Below are 17981 nucleotides of genomic sequence, written 5' to 3'. Positions count from 1 at the left end.
GCAGCTGTGAGGCAGCTCCCCTGGCACCCGCCGAACTTCTGCATGGCCGAGGAGCTACTGTGCGGGGGCCGGCCAGCCTCTGCGCGGCCAAGGCACCCACCTGCTTGAGGGACTCCATGGTGAAGTAGATGCTGCTGCAGGCGGTGGAGAGCGGGAGGTACTGCTGGGACACGGTCTCCACCTCCTGCATGACGATGTCCGTCTCCTCAACTTTCCTGGTGACCTCTGCAGCCTCTCTCTTCAGGTTCTCCAAAGTGGTTATGATCGTGTCGTCGTCCAAAATGCGCCCTTTCACCTCGTTCAGAGCTTGTAGTAGAGATTTTTCCAGCTGACGCAAACGGAGCTGAAATTCCCCTTGAATAAAACATCCAGAGTTTACAATAATACTTCAAAAGGTACGCTCTCAGAAGTGTTTGCCACAAACATGGAACATCCTAGTCACTTAAAAGTTCAGCTCCTTCACCTGCACCAACCACCTAACAGCCATAGGTCCAGATCCTACCTTGAAGTTTCAGAAGATCAGATCGTTTCTCGTCCACATCAGGTCTTTCTGCTTTAAGTACTTCATTTAGACACTGGCTTTGTAAACTGCTACGGGTGACTGTGAAGTTTACAAAAGTAACCCGGGAACAGAGATCTGGTGGGAACTCGACCTGCCAAAATAGATAACAGAACAGTCTGTTTTAATTCAGCTTCAAAACCAAATCCTGCCAGATTTCCCTGGGGAAGAGTCCCATTCCTTACAGTTGGATCCCGGGTGGACAGGAAGATGACAAACGATGGCGACAGGTCTATGTCCTGGTCCCCAAGGGTGATCAGCACTCTCCCTCCTGTTCGCCGCACTTCACGGTTCAGCACTGGGTTCAAAACTGGATCGTAGCTTTCCACATCCTGCATAGCACACGGGTGGAACTTGACGGCCAGGGCTCTGTAACTTGATCTTCACCCAAATGCTATGTTGCTGTGCTACTCTAGATAAGCATACCTTCCCAAAAGCCACCCGCCACTTGTGTATGGTGGCCACTAGCTATGTGTGGCTACTTACACTTAAATTAACTAAAATTGGCCGGGCGCGGTGGCTCACGCCTGTAATCCCAGCACTTTGGGAGGCCGAGGCGGGCGGATCACGAGGTCAGGAGATCGAGACCATCCTGGCTAACATGGTGAAACCCTGTCTCTACTAAAAATGCAAAAAATTAGCCGGGCGTGGCAGTGGGCACCTGTAGTCCCAGCTACTTGGGAGGCTGAGGCAGGAGAACGGCGTGAACCCGGGAGGCGGAGCTTGCAGTGAGCCGAGATCACGCCACTGCACTCCAGCCTGGGCAACTGAGTGAGACTCCGTCTCAAAAAATTAACTAAAATTAAAAACTCAGCCAGGCGTGGTGGCTCACGCCTGTAATTCCAGTACTTTGGGAGGCTGAGACAGGCAGATCACTTGAGGTCAGGAGTTCAAGGCCAGCCTGGCCAACATGGTGAAACTCCATCTCTACTAAAAATACTAAAAAGTTAGCTGGGGGTGTTGGCACGTGCCTGTAGTCCCAGCTACTTGGGAGGCTGAGGCAGGAGAATTGCTTGAACCTGAGAGGTTCAGACTAGGGGACAGAGCAACACTCCATCTCAAAAAAAAAAAAATCAAAAAAAAAAAAAAAATTAAACACTCAGTTCCTGGTCACACTAGCCGTGGGAAGTGCTCAGCATAAGCCACCTGAGGCTAGCGGCTACCACACTGAACAGTGTGGACCATCAGGCATTCCTGCCCCTGCAGAAAGTTCTGGGGGACAGTGCTGACACAGACCCTCTGAACGGCACTGTATTTCATTTCTTAAATTTTTTTCAATTTGCATAATGAATTCATCTTGTTGCAAATCTGATGCTTCCTAGTGACCTTACATGCTTTATTTAAAAACAAAATTTTAACTTTTAAGTTCAGGAATACAAGTGCAGGTTTGTTACATAGGTAAACTTGTCATGGAGGTTTATTATACAAATTATTTCATCACCCTGGTTATAAGTGTAGTACCCATCAGTAGTTTTTCCTGATCCTCCCCCTTCGCCCACCCTCCGTGCTCTGAAAGGTCCCAGTGTGTGTTTTTCTCCTCTATGTGTCCATGTGTTCTCATCATTTAGCTCCCACTTGTAAGTGAGAACATCTGGTACTTGGTTTTCCACTCTTGCATTAGTTTGCTGAGGATAATGGCCTCCAGCTCTATCCATGTTCCTGCAAAGGAACATGTTCCTTGTTCTTGTTTCTTTTTTTTTTTTTTTTTGAGACGGAGTCTCGCTCTGTCACCCAGGCTGCAGTGCAGTGGCCGGATCTCAGCTCGCTGCAAGCTCCGCCTCCCGGGTTTACGCCATTCTCCTGCCTCAGCCTCCCGAGTAGCTGGGACTACAGGCGCCCGCCACCTCGCCTGGCTAGTTTTTTGTATTTTTTTAGTAGAGACAGGGTTTCACCGTGTTAGCCAGGATGGTCTCGATCTCCTGACCTCGTGATCCGCCCGTCTCGGCCTCCCAAAGTGCTGAGATTACAGGCTTGAGCCACCGCGCCCGGCCTGTTCTTGTTTCTTGAACATTTTTCTTGTTCTTTTTTTTTTTTTTTTTTTTTTGAGACGGAGTCTCACTCTGTCACCCAGGCTGGAGTGTAGTAGCGTGAACTCGTTTCACTGCAGCCTCCACCTCCCAGGTTCAAGCAATTTTCCTGCCTCAGCCTCCCGAGTAGCTGGGACTACAGGTGTGCACCACCACACCCGGCTAATTTTTGTATTTTAAATAGAGATGGGCTTTCACCATGTTGGCCAGGGTGGTCTTGATCTCCTGACCTTGTGATCTGCTTGCCTTGGCCTCCCAAAATGCTGGGATTACAGACATGAGACACCACGCCTGGCTGTTTCTTGCTTTTCATGGCTGTACTGAATATAATTTTTTTTTTTTTTGAGATACAGTCTCTTTCTGTCTCCCAGGCTGGAGTGCAGTGGCACGATCTCGGCTCACTGCAACCTGAGCCTCCTGGGTTCAAGTGATTCTCTTGCCTCAGCCTCCCAAGTAGCTGGGACCATAGGTGCCCGCCACCTCAACCAGCTAATTTTTGTATTTTCTGTAGAGACGGGGTTTGGCCAGGCTTTCTTGAACTCCTGACCTCAGATGATCCATCCGCCTTGGCCTCCCAAAGTGCTGGGATTATAGGCATGAGCCACCTCACCCCACCACTGAATAGAATTTTAAATGCAAATAATGATTCTGCCGAATTTATCTATTATAGAACCATCTCAAAGCTTTATCCTTCTGATACAACATGAAGTCTTACAAAGTGGAAAACTAAATGCAGCCCGCAAAAAGGAATTCACTCTTGAATGCGGTGTTGCAAGAATTCAAAGGTCAACGCCAACCTGGACCAGAAGGGGGTTCCCAAATCGCAGCGCGCTCTCTAAGTTCTTCCTGAAGGCGTCATCCAGGAAGCTGGTCCGTGTGATCTTACGATCCTTATATTCATTCATAATGAATTCTGTGGCCTGTCCAGAGGGGTCAATGATCAGCGGATACCTGAGGATGAGGCCACAGAAGAGAAGGTTGAAACACTGAATGGGAAAAGCACAGGATCATGGTCAGCCAAGTCCCTGATGAGAGGGACAGGCTGTTACCGCCACCCGAGGTGCTTTCCAGGGACGTTTTCAGGTTTACCAATAAAGCTTACATGCTTAATGCTAACATCACATCATCCTTTTGAAGAACTATTGGCATGAGGAGGTAGCTTGAGTCATATACCAGGAGGGCCATAGTTAAAAATCCTTTTTCTTCTGGGACAATCGTCCTCCCTCAGCATCTGGCACTGTTAGAATAGCTTTTTTGTATTTACGATCCTTCTAGACAGCCAGTATCAACACCAACGCTGAGCAGCACCAAGGGATTAACTTTACACAGAATTTAAATTGCCAGGGACTGTGTCAAATTACAGATACTATCTCAGGTAATCCTCCTGACAGCCCTACGAGGCCGACACTGTTATCAAACCACTCTACAAATGGGGAAAGAAGGGCACAAAGAAGCTAATGTCAAGTACCTATAGTCTAGCCAGTTAAAACGTGGAAAAAACCGAACTGGTAATACACATAAGCTTCTACAAAACTCAAACTATAAAAGGGCACATGGTGAGAAGAACCACGCTGCCCTGCCTTTTGGACCCTGTTCTTTGGTCAGCAAAGTTTCTTCCCCAGGTGATGGCTTTTACCAGTTTCTCGTCTGTCTTTACAGAGAAGGTCTAAGCATTTACAGACACGTGTCAGTGCGGGTGTTGTGGCCTCAGGGAGGCCTCTACCACCTGCTCTGCACCTGTCCAGCCTGTATTCGAATGTCCTGTGTCGGCAAAGACTACCCAGCACCGCAGCGTGGTGGGCCTCAGGAGGGCCCTCTGAGTTATCTCCAGTCTTCAGCTGGTACACACTTGCTCTTAGATTTGCCATTTTGTACACAGGCCAAGCTACTGTTGAATGAACACCTAGAAGTGGAACTCCTAGGTGAAAGGGTCATTTAGGCAAATCTAGCCCTGTGCACAGGTTGTACTGATCGATTCATATTCTTGTTAGCACCACCTGGTGAGACATGGCGCCCTCTCAGCACCTAGCCCATCTTCACTGCAGTTACGTCCCCATTCTTATTCTGTCCTTCCTCAACAGAAACACAGGCAGCACTTCCCCTTTAACTAGCTATTTTCAGTTCTTGTAACAGAGGACTGTTTGAACGTCCACCCCCAAACACAACCCTGCCCATCAATTTTATTTTTATTTATTTAATTTTTTTTGAGATGGAGTCTCGCACTGTCACCCGGGCTGGAGTGCAGTGGCGTGCTCTCGGCTTGCTGCAACCTCTGCCTCCTGGGTTCAAGTGATTCTCCTGCCTCAGCCTCCTGAGTAGCTGGGACTACAAGCGCCTGCCACGACACCCAGCTAATTTTTTGTATTTTTAGTAGATATGTTGGCCAAGCGGGTCTCAAACTCCTGACTTCGTGATCTACCCGCCTCGGCCTCCCAAAGTGCCGGGATCGTGGTGTGAGCCACCGTGCCTGGCCTATTTTTATGTTTTTTTGAGATGGAGTCTTACTCTGTTGCCCAGGATGGGGTGCAGTGGCGTGATCTTGGCTCACTGCAACCTCCGCCTCCTGGGTTCAAGAGTTTTTCCTGCCTCAGCCTCCTGAGTAGCTGGGATCACAGGCGCACGCCACCATGCCTGGCTAATTTTTTTGTATTTTTAGTAGAGACAGGATTTCACTACGTTGGCCAGGCTGGTCTCAAACTCCTGACCTCATGTGATCCACTGCGCCCGGCCCCTGCCAATCAATTTTAGAAGGTTACAAGAAGCATTCACTGCAGAATAACTCAGACACTTGACAATAAAGAGAACAGCACTCGCCCCACTGTCAGAGGAGCACCAAGCTGCCAGCACTGTATGCCCACGCCCCATTTTCTATTCCTCTCTTCAAACAAGGGTGTATTTTGAACGACATTCAAGATCACCACCCACGTTCTTCCCGAGCCACTCCTTGGCACCCGAGCTCATACCTGTTGAACCGTTTCAGCATGATGGCGTTTTCTGTGCACAGGTCATCAGCAGGCAAGGAGCTGGCCTGCCAGCGAAGACGCTCATCTGCATTGGAAAGGTATTCCGTCCTGGCAATATCTGTACGGAACTGAAAGGCAAGGCCGTTACCTTTCCTCCTCTTCGAAGCCACAGATGGGGCATCCTAACTGTGCACTAAACACCAGCTTCGAAGCCACAGACAGGACGTTCTAACTGTGCACTAAACACCAGCTTGCCTCACACTGCTCACACATCCTTTCTGAATTCCCCATGATTCTCACCTGGATGTTGGCCTGCTGGAGGTGATGGGACCAGGTAGTGAACAAGTTCTGACGCATCTGCTGGTCAAAGTAACCCGCATAGGCAATGAACGCAGCCGACAAGAGACAGTCCCCAGCAATGGTGGACATCTGGTTTTTGAAAGTTTCACTTGTTTTTTCCCATCGTTCACGTTCAGCAGACAAGCTCTTCAGAAGAGCAGTGCTCCGGTTTACCTAAAAGGAAAACCGAACAAGATGCTCAGGGATCAGGCCTTTTAGGATTTATACCGAATCCTGCAAATTGGTTCATCCACATCACGTGCAGGGTTTTGGGTGGGTTAGAAACGTGCCCAAGTTGTTCACAATCCCAAAGGACATGAGACCCAGATCATATGTAACTAATGACCACACACGACTCAGAATCCTTAGCGGGGCAGAAGCTGGGTACGGAGTGAGGCCTTCAGGCAGCAGAGCAAACAGGTCTGGAGCTGCCGGTGGGGGATTCAATGGCTGTAAAGCATCCAGTTTGTATCAATCTATCCTAATTAGCAACATGTAGTGAATACTCAAGTGTGTATTATTTTCCAGGAAAAAAAGTCCTCTGGGCCCTTACAGATGTTACAGAGCTAATTCACTGAGGCCAGCATGGTACAGGCAGCGCGTGTTCAAGTGTGTTAATCTCCGCTTCCATGGCAGGAAAGACAGGATGAATGATGATAATCTTACTTTTGCCTCGACAGCAGCCAGATCTGCCTTGATAGCCTGGGCCTCTGAGATCAGGACGGCGTATTCCTCCTTGTAGCGGGCGATGCTGGCTTCCAGGTCTCGGATCATCTGTTCCACCTCGTTGGCCTTCTGCTGGTTGTCCTTGGCGTCATCTTCCAGCTTCTGCAGCTCGTTGCGTAGGGGCTCCACTCTCTTTAACATGTCTGCATAGTTAAGCTGGGAAGAACCAATTGATAACTGTTATTTAAGTGACAGAAAAAGAGGTCACCTTTCACACGGGAGCTCTTGGCTGTGTTAATCACCTGTGCGATTGCCCATTTCACCATAGGGCCGCAAGCCAGGGAAGCCCGATTAACAATTTCGTAATTGTAACTTGGGTTGGACATGTAATTTTTCTTCATCTTCTCCCTTATGGCGTCACTGTAAGAGAGGAATGATATTTCTAAGCACATGCAGGACAAAAGCAAGGAAGAGTTTTCATAAAATTAAAATGGAAGAGAACAGAGCCAGCTCTCATCTCATTGCCCCAGTGACTGACCACTGGGGATGAGCGAGACCGACCCTTGGTTCTCAGGGGAAAGCTGGAAATGTGCTCTCAACACTTGAACAATTTCTTTCTTTTTAAAAAGTGAGACAGGGTCTTGCTCTGCCACCCAGGCTGGAGTGCGGTGGCGTGATCTTGGTTTCACCCAGGCTGGAGTGCGGCGGCGTGATCTCGGTTTCTCCAGGCTGGAGTGCGGCGGCGTGATCTCGGTTTCTCCAGGCTGGAGTGCGGCGGTGTGATCTCGGTTTCACCAGGCTGGAGTGCGGTGGCGTGATCTCGCTTCACTGAAGCCTCGATCCCCTGGGTTCAGGCAATCCTCCCACCTCAGCCTCCCAAGTAGCTGGGACTACAGGTGCATGCCACCCCACCCAGCTCATTTTTTAATTTTTTGTAGAGACAGGGTGTCACCATGTAGCCCAGGTTGGTCTCTAACGCGTAGGCTCAAGCACTCCACCTGCCTTGGCCTCCGAAAGTTCTGGGATTAGAGCCATGAGCCACTGTGCCTGGCCTGAACAGCCGAAAGTTCTGGGATTGGAGGTGGGAGGCACTGTGCCTGGCCTGAACAGCCGAAAGTTCTGGGATTGGAGGTGGGAGGCACTGTGCCTGGCCTGAACAGCCGAAAGTTCTGGGATTGGAGGTGGGAGGCACTGTGCCTGGCCTAAACAACTGATTTCAATTTCTGGCAATACCTTGCTTTGCACTTCCACTTTCTCACCTGATCTCCTCTGCAGAGAAGTTGACAATGGTGGGGATAAAGTTCTCCCGCATGATGATGGAGCGGATCTGCTTCCAGTCCGTGGTGCTTTCCCCCAGCAGCAGGCAGATGGACTCCAGCGCCAGCTTCACCGCAGCAGGAGGGTTGGCCATGGACCTCACCTCCACCAGGTGCTGCTTCTTGATCGACTTCACAGCTGAGTGGCAGCAGGAGTGGATGAGGGTCGATGGGTGGGAGAAGACAGAGCAAAGCATGGTGAGAATGAACCAAACAGCCAGGAGCTCCAACTCCAATGAGAGAAAGGACAGCTAGCTGCTCAGAAGAGCTAAGAAATGAGAGACTTTTCTGTATTAAACCCTCTGAAATAGGGTAAGTAGCTGATCTCTTAAATGATTACGAAGATCTTACAAAATGCAAGCATTCCTTAAAAAGCAGGGTATTACCTTTAAAATGTCTCAGAAGTCCTAATTCCTTTATCTCCATAAAGATTAAGAATATATTAATTTACTATTTATTTGAGACAGAGTCTAGCTCTGTTGCCTAGGCTGGAGTGCAGTGGCACGATCTCAGCTCACTATAACCTCTGCCTCGCAGGTTCCAGCGATTCTCCTGCCTTAGCCTCCTAAGAAGATGGGATTACAGGCCCCTGCCACCAAGCCTGGCTAATTTTTTGTATCTTTTTTTTTTTGAGACAGAGTTTTCGCTCTTGTTGCCCAGGCTGGAGGGCAATAGCGCGATCTCGCCTCAACGCAACCTCTGCCTCCCGGGTTCAAGCAATTCTTCTGCCTCAGCCTCCCAAGTAGCTGGGATTACAGGTATATACCACCACGCCCGGCTAATTTTGTATTTTTAGTAGAGGTGGGGTTTCTCCATGTTGATCAGGCTGGTCTTGAACTCCGAAACCTCAGGTGATTTGCCCGCCTCAGCCTCCCAAAGTGCTGGGATTACAGGCATGAGTGACTGAGCCCTGACAAGAATATTTTTAAGTGTAACTGTGCATTTATTTCATACAATTTCAACAGACATTTTAAATTTGCTACAATTTAGAGGGATGAGTAAAGATGTGGAGTTAACAGTTCTAAAACAATGGCTGCCAGGCACAGTGGCTCACACATGTAATCTTAGTACTTCTGGAGGCTGAGGCAGGTAGATCGCTTGAGCCCAGGAGTTTGAAACCAGCCTGGGCGATATGGCAAAACCCTGACTGCACAAAAAATAACAAAAATTAGCTGGATGTGGTGGTGCGCCCCTATAATCCCAGCTACTCAGGAGGCTCAGGTGGGAGGATCGTCTGACATAGGGAAGGCTGAGGCTACAGTGAGCCACGGTTGCACCACTACACTCCAGCCTGGGGGACAGAGTGAGACCCTGTCTCGAACAAAGCAAAACAAAAACAATGGCCCATGACTGCTATAGACTGGAAAAGTTTTCCAGGCTGAAATTTTTGTAGATCAATTTTAAGTAATTATTTAGAAGGTGAGAACTACATTAAATTATCATCCAAATCCAACTCTGAATGAAAATCTATAGCTTGGTGGTGCCTTTGAATTCATCTTGTTGTATAAGGTAAAAACTACAGATAATTGGGTTATTTGAAACTGGTTAAATACTAGTGGGCAAGAAGAGAGCACTCTTTTTTTTTCTTTTGTTTTCATTTATTCATTTATTTTAAAATAGAGATGGGGGTCTTGCTATGTTGCCCAGGCTGGTCACAAACTCCTAAGTTCAAACGATCCTCCTGCCTCGGCCTCCCAAAGTGCTGGGATTAATGCGAGCCACCTCGCCTGGCTGACAGCAGTCTTAATCACTGCATACACTGCAAACTAAAATAGTGTGGCAGGTTATTGCCCTATTTCTTTTTTTTTTTTGAGACAGAGTCTCGCTCTGTGGCCCAGGCTGGAATGCAGTGTCTCGGCTCACTGCAAGCTCTGCCTCCCGGGTTCACGCCATTCTCCTGCCTCAGTCTCCCGAGTAGCTGGGACTATAGGCGCCCGCCACCATGCCCGGCTAATTTTTTGTATTTTTAGTAGAGATGGGGTTTAACTGTGTTAGCCAGGATGGTCTCGATCTCCTGACCTCGTGATCTGCCCGCCTCGGCCTCCCAAAGTGCTGGGATTACAGGCGTGAGCCACTGCGCCGGGCCTGCCCTATTTCTATAGCATCTTACAGGCATGTAAGGAATGGAAAAGGAGAAGTAAGTGACTGCTATCAATACTTAAATTAGCAACTGGGTCATAGCCAGAGCACTCAGAAATAATTACAAGACAGTCACACTGAATATTTTGTATTTCTTGGTGAAATTCAACTCAGGGATAAATAGCATATTTATGTAATTATCAACAGATCTCTAAAAATGTATTATTGACATAAAGCTTCTATTGTGAAGTTTCTTTTATGGGAGGGGTTTCACTATGGTAAAGACAATCTAGCTTTATAGGAACTTTGCTTTAAGAGATGAAGACAGTCTCAGGCATTCAGAACAAGCTTCAGATGGTTACTAATGGTATTTTTGGAAACATAATCAGAACCTTTGAGGGAAGCACGTGTGCGATGTTCAGTGACCTGAACTCCACAGTAATGTTGAGGGAGAGCACCCTTCCTGGACGTCAAAGCTCTGACAGTCTTTACATACCATTCTGGGCCTCAATGACAGCAGGTTCCACCTTATCAAGATCTTCTTTGACACTCATCTGTTTGTCCGCAATTACCTCCTGCTGCTTATGCAGCTGTTCCTGGATTTCTTGGCTCATAACCTAGAAAGGAAGGATGGCTTAGGTATGGGTTAAGCATTGGTTAATTTGCTGAGTAAATTCTAAACAATATTCTTCACTCTGCCAGCGCATACACACACACACACACACACACACACACAAACACAAACACACTCTCTCTCTCTCACACACTCTCTAACCCTAACACCCATTTTGAACTCCAGTTCCTACTCTCTCATCGGAGACTGAAAATGCCCAATCCTTCAGGTGGAATTCCCTGACACCATACCTTCTTCTTTTCAGCCTCCTGCTGGTCTTTCACCATCTTTTTCAGCTTGTCATTGGCTGCTGCATTCTTCACCTCCAGCTCCTGGCTCTTTATCCTCAAGTCACGACGCAGTTCTTCCACCTAAAGAGCAAAGCCCACACTCTGAGACGAGAAACGTGCAGAAAGCACATGGAAAGGGGTCCTCACTGCAGCTCACTCCCGTGAGGAATTTGTGCCTGTGGCGCACCTGGTCAACTGTCTCCTTGATCTTCCTGAGCCCCACGTTCAAGTGCATCTGCTGCTCCTCCAGCTCGCTCCGCTTCTCGTGGAACAGGTTGGCGTAGTGATTGATGAAGTCCAGGTAGTGGCGAGGGGTGATGGCCATAGTTCTGCCGCCTCGCTTTGCTAGCCGAGCATTCGCCTTTCAGAAAACAGTTACATCTTCTCACTCTTCAGGAAACTCTGTGACTTAACCTCAGAAAACTTGGCAGACGGGTGTGACATGACAGAAGGAGCCCAGGCCTCGGGGGTCAGAACACTCGAGTCGGGACTCAGCTTAGCCACTTAGAGCTTTCGAGATGCCCCCTACACTTCCAAACTTCTCAAACCCTTTAACTTCTTTAAACTGAGGATGGTTGATTATACCAACTTTAGAGGTGTACTTTATGTGAAAGGCATCACAAATGTCAGTTACTACAGAAAGGTTAGCTAGCCTGCTTCCACCTTTTATTAGTAAGAAATGACACAAGCAAGAAACACGGGCAAGGCAGGCCTGACGTGAGAAGCTGCTCTGGTCCCTTGATTTCTGGAGCACAGCAAGATGATCAGACTACCAGGGGAAGCTGGGGCTGGAAGACGCTCCAAGGGCAATGGAGACGGCCTGCAGGGACTGGGCAGCAGGACACCTACAAGCTCAGAATGGATGTCACAAAGCTCTTCCAGGAAAGAGGAGCAGACTGAACACTTCTATTACAGAGAATCTATAGCAAGGACTAACAAAATACAGCTAGCAGGCCACAGTCCTGCATTTTTCGGTAATGAGGTTTTACTGGCCACAGTCACACCCATTCATTTATATATGTATCTTTGGAGGCTGTTGCCCCACAATGGCAGCACTGAGTAGCTGTGCTGGAGACTACTCCACCTGCAAAGGCTAAAACATTTACGATCTGGCGTGCTGATTCCTGGTCTACAGGAGAGAGTAAGGGCCTGAACATACAGCAGCACTGGGAGAAAAAGGCCAAGGAGATCACTTTACTAGAGGCAGAGTCAGTGGGGGCACTCAAGTGTTAGATGGCTCCAGAATTTGCAGCCCAGTGACAAGAATGAGATGTTGTTAAAGAGGTCAAAGGTAAGAAACAACTATTTCCTTTACAAATAACAGTACAACGTCAAATATGAAGTGCCCTAAGGTCTATTTATGGTTTTTTTGAGTCTGGGTCTCGTTCTGTTGCCCAGGCTGGATTGCAGTGGCATGATCTCAGCTCAATGTAACCTCCTCCCACCTCAGCCTCCTGAGTAGCTGGGACTACAGGTGCCCACCACCAGGCCCGGCTAGTTTTATTTTTATTTTTTGTAGAGATGAGGTCTTGCCATGTTGCCCAGGCTGGTCTTGAACTCCTGGGTTCAAGCGATCCTCCTGCCTTGGCCTCCCAAAGTGCTGGGATTACAGGCATGAGTCACTGTACCCGGCCTTAAGGTCTATTTTTATAGTAATTTAGTTTTATGTTAGCATGATGGTTAGTTTTGTATTTTATGTGTTGATCTGAAAATTGAACCCACCTGGTGAAGAGTCTGATGAACAAACACACAGCTGTTCACAATGGCTTCCCGATGGGATGGTGGCTGCGGCAGTTTATCATACACAACTGGCATGTAATCAGGAACGATGTAATTTGGCTTCTCCAGGTCCATCTTACTTGTGAATTCTTTGCCAACCTGATACAGTGCTTCGGTGGACCAGTCTCCAAACCAATTCAACACACACCTGAGAAAGAGGCCCACGTTTCAAAACAGCTATGAAGGGCAGGCTTTGCCCCTTGGAAGGACACCAACTTTCCTGACCCAGAGCCAAGTAAAGGTCCGCATACCTGTTGAAAAGTGCTGGCGATGTGGCTGCCCGGTCCTTGAGTCCTTCCGAGGAGGGGTTCATGGTGAACACCACGTGGAGGTTACGGATAACCTGGCTGGTGAACCACTTGTAAAGCTCCTCGTGCGAGTCCAGCATCAGGCCTTCCTTCTGTGCCCCCTCTTTGCACTGTGTCATCAAGGTGGCATACTCGTCTCCTTCAAAGAGACCAGGCACCTGGGAAACAGCACAGGGCTCACTTACTGGTCCCCCGGTAACACGTAACGCAACGCAACACGTCACCTAATTACCTCTCCGTTGGCCAGAAGGGTATTCATTCGTTCCAGGAATCCAGAATCTAATACATTAGATTCATCCATTATAAATGCTATCTTTTCATTTTTACAGCCAGAGCGTCTCAATACTGTCCGCAGATCTTCATCAAAGTCTTCTCCTGTGTACTTCCTATGGACCTACAGAAGCAGAGGCAAGTTAGGTCCATTCCTACTCACTGAGCTCTGCACACACATCAAGAATCTGTTGCTGGGATTAAGAGGCCACCGACCAGACGCACCTTAATCTGGTACACACTCAAACCGTTCATCCAGGCGACAAAACGAGACAGGGTAGTTTTTCCTGCTCCACTAACACCAATCAGAAGCAAGTGGCCTTGAGGTTGACGGAATATTCTGAAACATTATGAGAACAGATCAATGTTAAGGCTTACAATGCCTCATTCCCCTTTTGACTCATATCTAGTGTCTACAGTATTTTGGACATGTTTTAACTTGAACTTGTATATTAAACGTTTGCTGAGCAATTGTTATTTATGAGGTCCAGGAGGAATGGAAAGACCGGTAAGACACGGTCCTGTCCTCCAGACTGACATGACAGACTAATGCAATTCTAGCAGAAGGTCAAAGGGCCCTAATCATAGCAGGTGCACAGTGCTGGGGGGAGGAAGAATGAAATTCTGCTTGGGATAAACTAAGGAAGGTTAAGCTGGACTTAGAAAGAAGAGAAGGTGGAAGCTGCTTGGCAGAGAAGGCTGAGGTGGAGGTGGTAGGACAGCATTAGGCCTGGCGTGACTCGGCACACACACTTACTCAACAGTAGCTTAGGCGAGAGGTGAGCCTGTAACAACAAAAAAGCCCACCTGTCAATCCTCAGCACATGGTCTAGGACTTCATTGAACAGGACCAGCGGAACATCAAGTTCTTCTTCATAAAAGACCTTCAGCCTAGCTTTGACATAATCTCTTAACTCTTCTTGGTCTACTGGGATGTAATCCTATAGAAAAAAAGGTAATACCCAAATTACTTAGAAAAAATGTTAGTTATTAGACCAAAGTCAACTGTATTTCCACATACCATGAAGAAACTGTTGAAAAATGCAACAAAAAAAGGTATCATTTACAACATAGCAAAAAAAAATAAATTCACTAGGAATGGATCTAAAAACATGAAAAGCTTTTACAGAGAAAACTGAACTTCACCAAAAGGCAACGAAGATGATCTCAATACATGAAGAGACATACCCTGATCACAGAGGGAAAAACACTCTACTATGAAAACGTCAGTTCCATCAAACTCATCCATAGGTTCAACGTACTCCCGATCGAAACCTCACTAGTGGGAGGTGCTTACTGTCTTGGTGCAACCCGACAAGCCAATTCTGTATTTCATTTGGAACAGGTAAGATCCCTCTAAAAAAGAACCAGGTGTGAGGGCCTGCCCAATTTTTTTTTTGAGAGTAGCCTCGCTCTGTTACCAGGCTGGAGTGCAATGGCGTGATCTCTGCTCACTGCAACCTCCACCTCCAGGGTTCAAGCAATTCTCCTGTCTCAGCCTCTCAAGTAGTTGGGACTACAGGTGTGCGCCACCACACCCAGGTAATTTTCGTATTTTTAGTAGAGACGGGGTTTCACCATGTTGGCCAGGATGGTCTTGATCTCTTGACCTTGTGATCTGCCTGCCTTGGCCTCCCAAAGTGCTGGGATTATAGGCATGAGCCACTGCACTTGGTCTGGGCCTGCCCTATTAAACAGACTTATTACCATAATCAGGACCATGTGGTTTTAGCACAGACAGCAACCAAGAGATACCTATGCACACAGGGAAACTATGATGACAGACTGATACTGCGGAGTAAATTATTATTTAATAAACTTTGCTAGGATAATGGGCATACACAAGGAAAGAACTGAAAATGGAGCCACTGCTCACTCCATACACAAACTCAATTAGAGATGTGATTAAGGGTTTCAAAGATCCATCTTTTTTTTTTTTTTCCTTGAGACACGGTCACACTCTGTCACTCAGGCTAATTAGAGTGCAGTGGCCTGATCTTGGCTCACTGCAACCTCCACCTGGGTTCAAGTGATTCTCCTGCCTCTCAAGTAGTTGGGAGGACTCTACAGGCACATGCCAACAACATGCCTGGCAAATTTTTTTTTTTTTTGAGTCGGAGTCTCCCTGTGTCGCCCAGGCTAGAGTACAATGGTGCAATCTCGGCTCACTGCAACCTCTGCCTCCTGAGTTCAAGTGATTCTCCTGCCTCAGCCTCCTGAGTAGCCGAGATTACGGGCATGCGCCACCACGTCAGGCTAATTTTTGTATTTTTAGTAGAGATGGGTTTCACCACGTTGGTAAGGCTGGTCTTGAACTCCTGACCTCGTGATCCACCCGCCTTGGTGAGACGGGGCTTCACCATGTTGGGCAGGCTGGTCTCGAACTCCTGACCTCAGGTGATCTGCCCACCTTGGCCTCCCAAAGTGCTGGGATGACAGGTGTGAGCCACTGTGCCCAGCCTGCAAGATACACTTTAAGAACGTTTGTTCTTCAAAAGATCTTAGAAAGAGTAAAAAAACGGCCGGGCGCGGTGGCTCACGCCTATAATCCCAGCACTTTGGGAGGCCGAGATGGGCGGATCATGAGGTCAGGAGATCGAGACCATCCTGGCTAACATGGTGAAATCCCGTCTCTACTAAAAATACAAAAACATTAGCTGGGCGTAGTGGCGGGTGCCTGTAGTCGCAGCTACTGGGGAGGCTGAGGCAGGAGAATGACGTGAACCTGGGAGGTGGAGCTTGCAGTCAGCCGAGATCATGCCACTGCACCCCAGCCTGGGTGACTGAGGAAGACTGTCTCCAAAAAAAAGAATAAAAAAAGATAAGCCACAGGGAGATGTTTCCTATATATGAAAAAGAATGGGTAACTAGAGTCTTAAAATATATAGAAAATTCTACCGACATTGAACACACCCACCTTACTACTCCCGGCTCCTATCAGGCCCTCTGCCTCGTATGCCCTCCCTGACGTGGTGAACCCTTCTAGAGAAAGCTGAACTTCACTGAAAGCCACTGAAGAAGACCTAAAGACATGAAGACCCAATGCAAGGGTCACTCTACCAGAAATCTCTTCCCAGCCTGAGTTATCTCCCTCTGTCCACTCTTTCCTCCACTGGAGTGGGAGCCCCCTAAAGGAAGCTCTTACTTATGTCTATCACCTGGGGCTACTGAATGAAATGCAAGTGAAGACTGTAACTCAGTAAACGTCCTCATCCTTTTCAGAGAAAAAGGACAACTCACAGCTATTCTGGAGAGGTAAACTCCATCTAGTATTTTAGCACATGAAACATTTTCACACAAGTTATTCACAATTGTCCTATTTTCAGTGTGAGGAATGTGAAAACAAATTTGTGAAGCAAAGATTTCTTTCACTGTAAACCCGCTGAAGCAACACCTTCTACCGGCTGGCAATCCAATGGCTTGACCCTCACACAGAAGTCAGAACCCCAGTAGCAGCCAGCCAGCCATACTCCTGGGAGTCCCTGCCCTAAAGCATCAGTGACTGCAAACCCGTAGCCCATCACTGATGTAACGGCAGCCTCATTTGTCGTGCACTTCAGGACAAAGAGATTTTTCTTGTTTTTTAAGTATTTTTTTGAGGTAAGGTCTCACTTTGTCACCCAAGCTGGACTCTTTTTTTTTTTTTTGAGACGGAGTCTTGCTCAGGCACCCAGGCTGGAGTGCAGTGGCGGGATCTCGGCTCACTGCAAGCTCCGCCTCCTGGGTTCACGCCATTCTCCTGCCTCAGTCTCTCAAGTAGCTGGGACTACAGGTGCCCGCCGCGATGCCCGGCTCATTTTTTGCATTTTTAGTAGAGATGGGGTTTCACCGTGTTAGCCAGGATGGTCTCAATCTCCTGACCTCGTGATCCACCTGCCTTAGCCTCCCAAAGTGCTGGGATTACAGGCGTGACCCACTGCGCCCGGCCAGCTGGACTCTTTTTAAGTTTTTATTCTTTTTTATTTTTAAGACAGAATCTCACTCTGTTGCCCAGGCTGGAGTGCAGTGGCATGACCTCAGCTCACTGCAATCTCTGCCTCCCGGGTTCAAGCAATTCTCAGACTCCCGAGTAGCTGGGATTACAGGCATGTGCCACCATGCCTGGCTAATTTTTGTCTTTTAGTAGAGATGGAGTTTCAGCATGTTGTCCAGGCTGGTCTCCAACTCCTGACCTCGAGTGATCTGCCCGCCTTGGCCTCCCAAAGTGCTGAGATTATAGGCGTGAGCCATTGCACCTCACTGTATTTTTTTTTTTTTTGGGACAGAGTTTCACTCTTGTTGCCCAGGCTGGAGTGCAATGGCACAATCTCGGCTCACCTCAACCTCTGCCTCCCGGGTTTAAGAGATCCTCCTGCCTCAGCCTCCCAAATAGCCGAGATTATAGGCATGCACCACAGTACCCAGCTAATTTTGTATTTTTAGTAGAGACGGGGTTTCTCCATGTAGGTCAGGCTGTTCTCGAACTCCCCACCTCAGGTGATCCACCGCCTCGGCCTCCCAAAGTGTTGGGATTACAGGCGTGACCCACTGAGCCCGGCCAATGTTTTGTTTTTTAAAGTATTTTTTGAAACAGGGTTTTGCTGTTTTACCCAGGCTGCAGTATGGTGGTGTGATCACAGCTCACTGTGACTTCCCGGGCTCAAGCCTCCCAAGATGCTGGAACCATAGGCGTGAGTTACCTTGCCTGGCTAAATTTTCAAATTTTTTTGTAGAGATGGGGTCTTACTATGTTGCCCAGGCTGGGCTCAAACTCCTGGGATCAAGTGATCCTC

The 17981-nt window shown here is 48.0% G+C and overlaps 1 protein-coding gene across 1 annotated transcript in view; it reads right to left on the bottom strand.

Annotated features, from left to right (window-relative positions):
• DYNC1H1 (dynein cytoplasmic 1 heavy chain 1) overlaps nucleotides 1–17981 on the bottom strand; it is a 91494-nt gene that overhangs the window by 12306 nt on the left and 61207 nt on the right. The window contains 17 exon segments of the mRNA XM_010353636.2: nucleotides 101–354; nucleotides 503–653; nucleotides 745–891; nucleotides 3384–3537; nucleotides 5550–5677; nucleotides 5850–6062; nucleotides 6555–6770; nucleotides 6857–6974; nucleotides 7814–8009; nucleotides 10446–10566; nucleotides 10814–10933; nucleotides 11040–11213; nucleotides 12575–12779; nucleotides 12883–13097; nucleotides 13172–13333; nucleotides 13435–13549; nucleotides 14017–14150. Coding sequence (XP_010351938.1) covers nucleotides 101–354; nucleotides 503–653; nucleotides 745–891; nucleotides 3384–3537; nucleotides 5550–5677; nucleotides 5850–6062; nucleotides 6555–6770; nucleotides 6857–6974; nucleotides 7814–8009; nucleotides 10446–10566; nucleotides 10814–10933; nucleotides 11040–11213; nucleotides 12575–12779; nucleotides 12883–13097; nucleotides 13172–13333; nucleotides 13435–13549; nucleotides 14017–14150 — 2823 coding nt within the window.

Source organism: Rhinopithecus roxellana, chromosome 5 (assembly GCF_007565055.1).
Source record: "Rhinopithecus roxellana isolate Shanxi Qingling chromosome 5, ASM756505v1, whole genome shotgun sequence".
Lineage (NCBI taxonomy): Eukaryota > Metazoa > Chordata > Mammalia > Primates > Cercopithecidae > Rhinopithecus > Rhinopithecus roxellana.
This window is presented reverse-complemented; position numbering and strand designations above follow the sequence as displayed.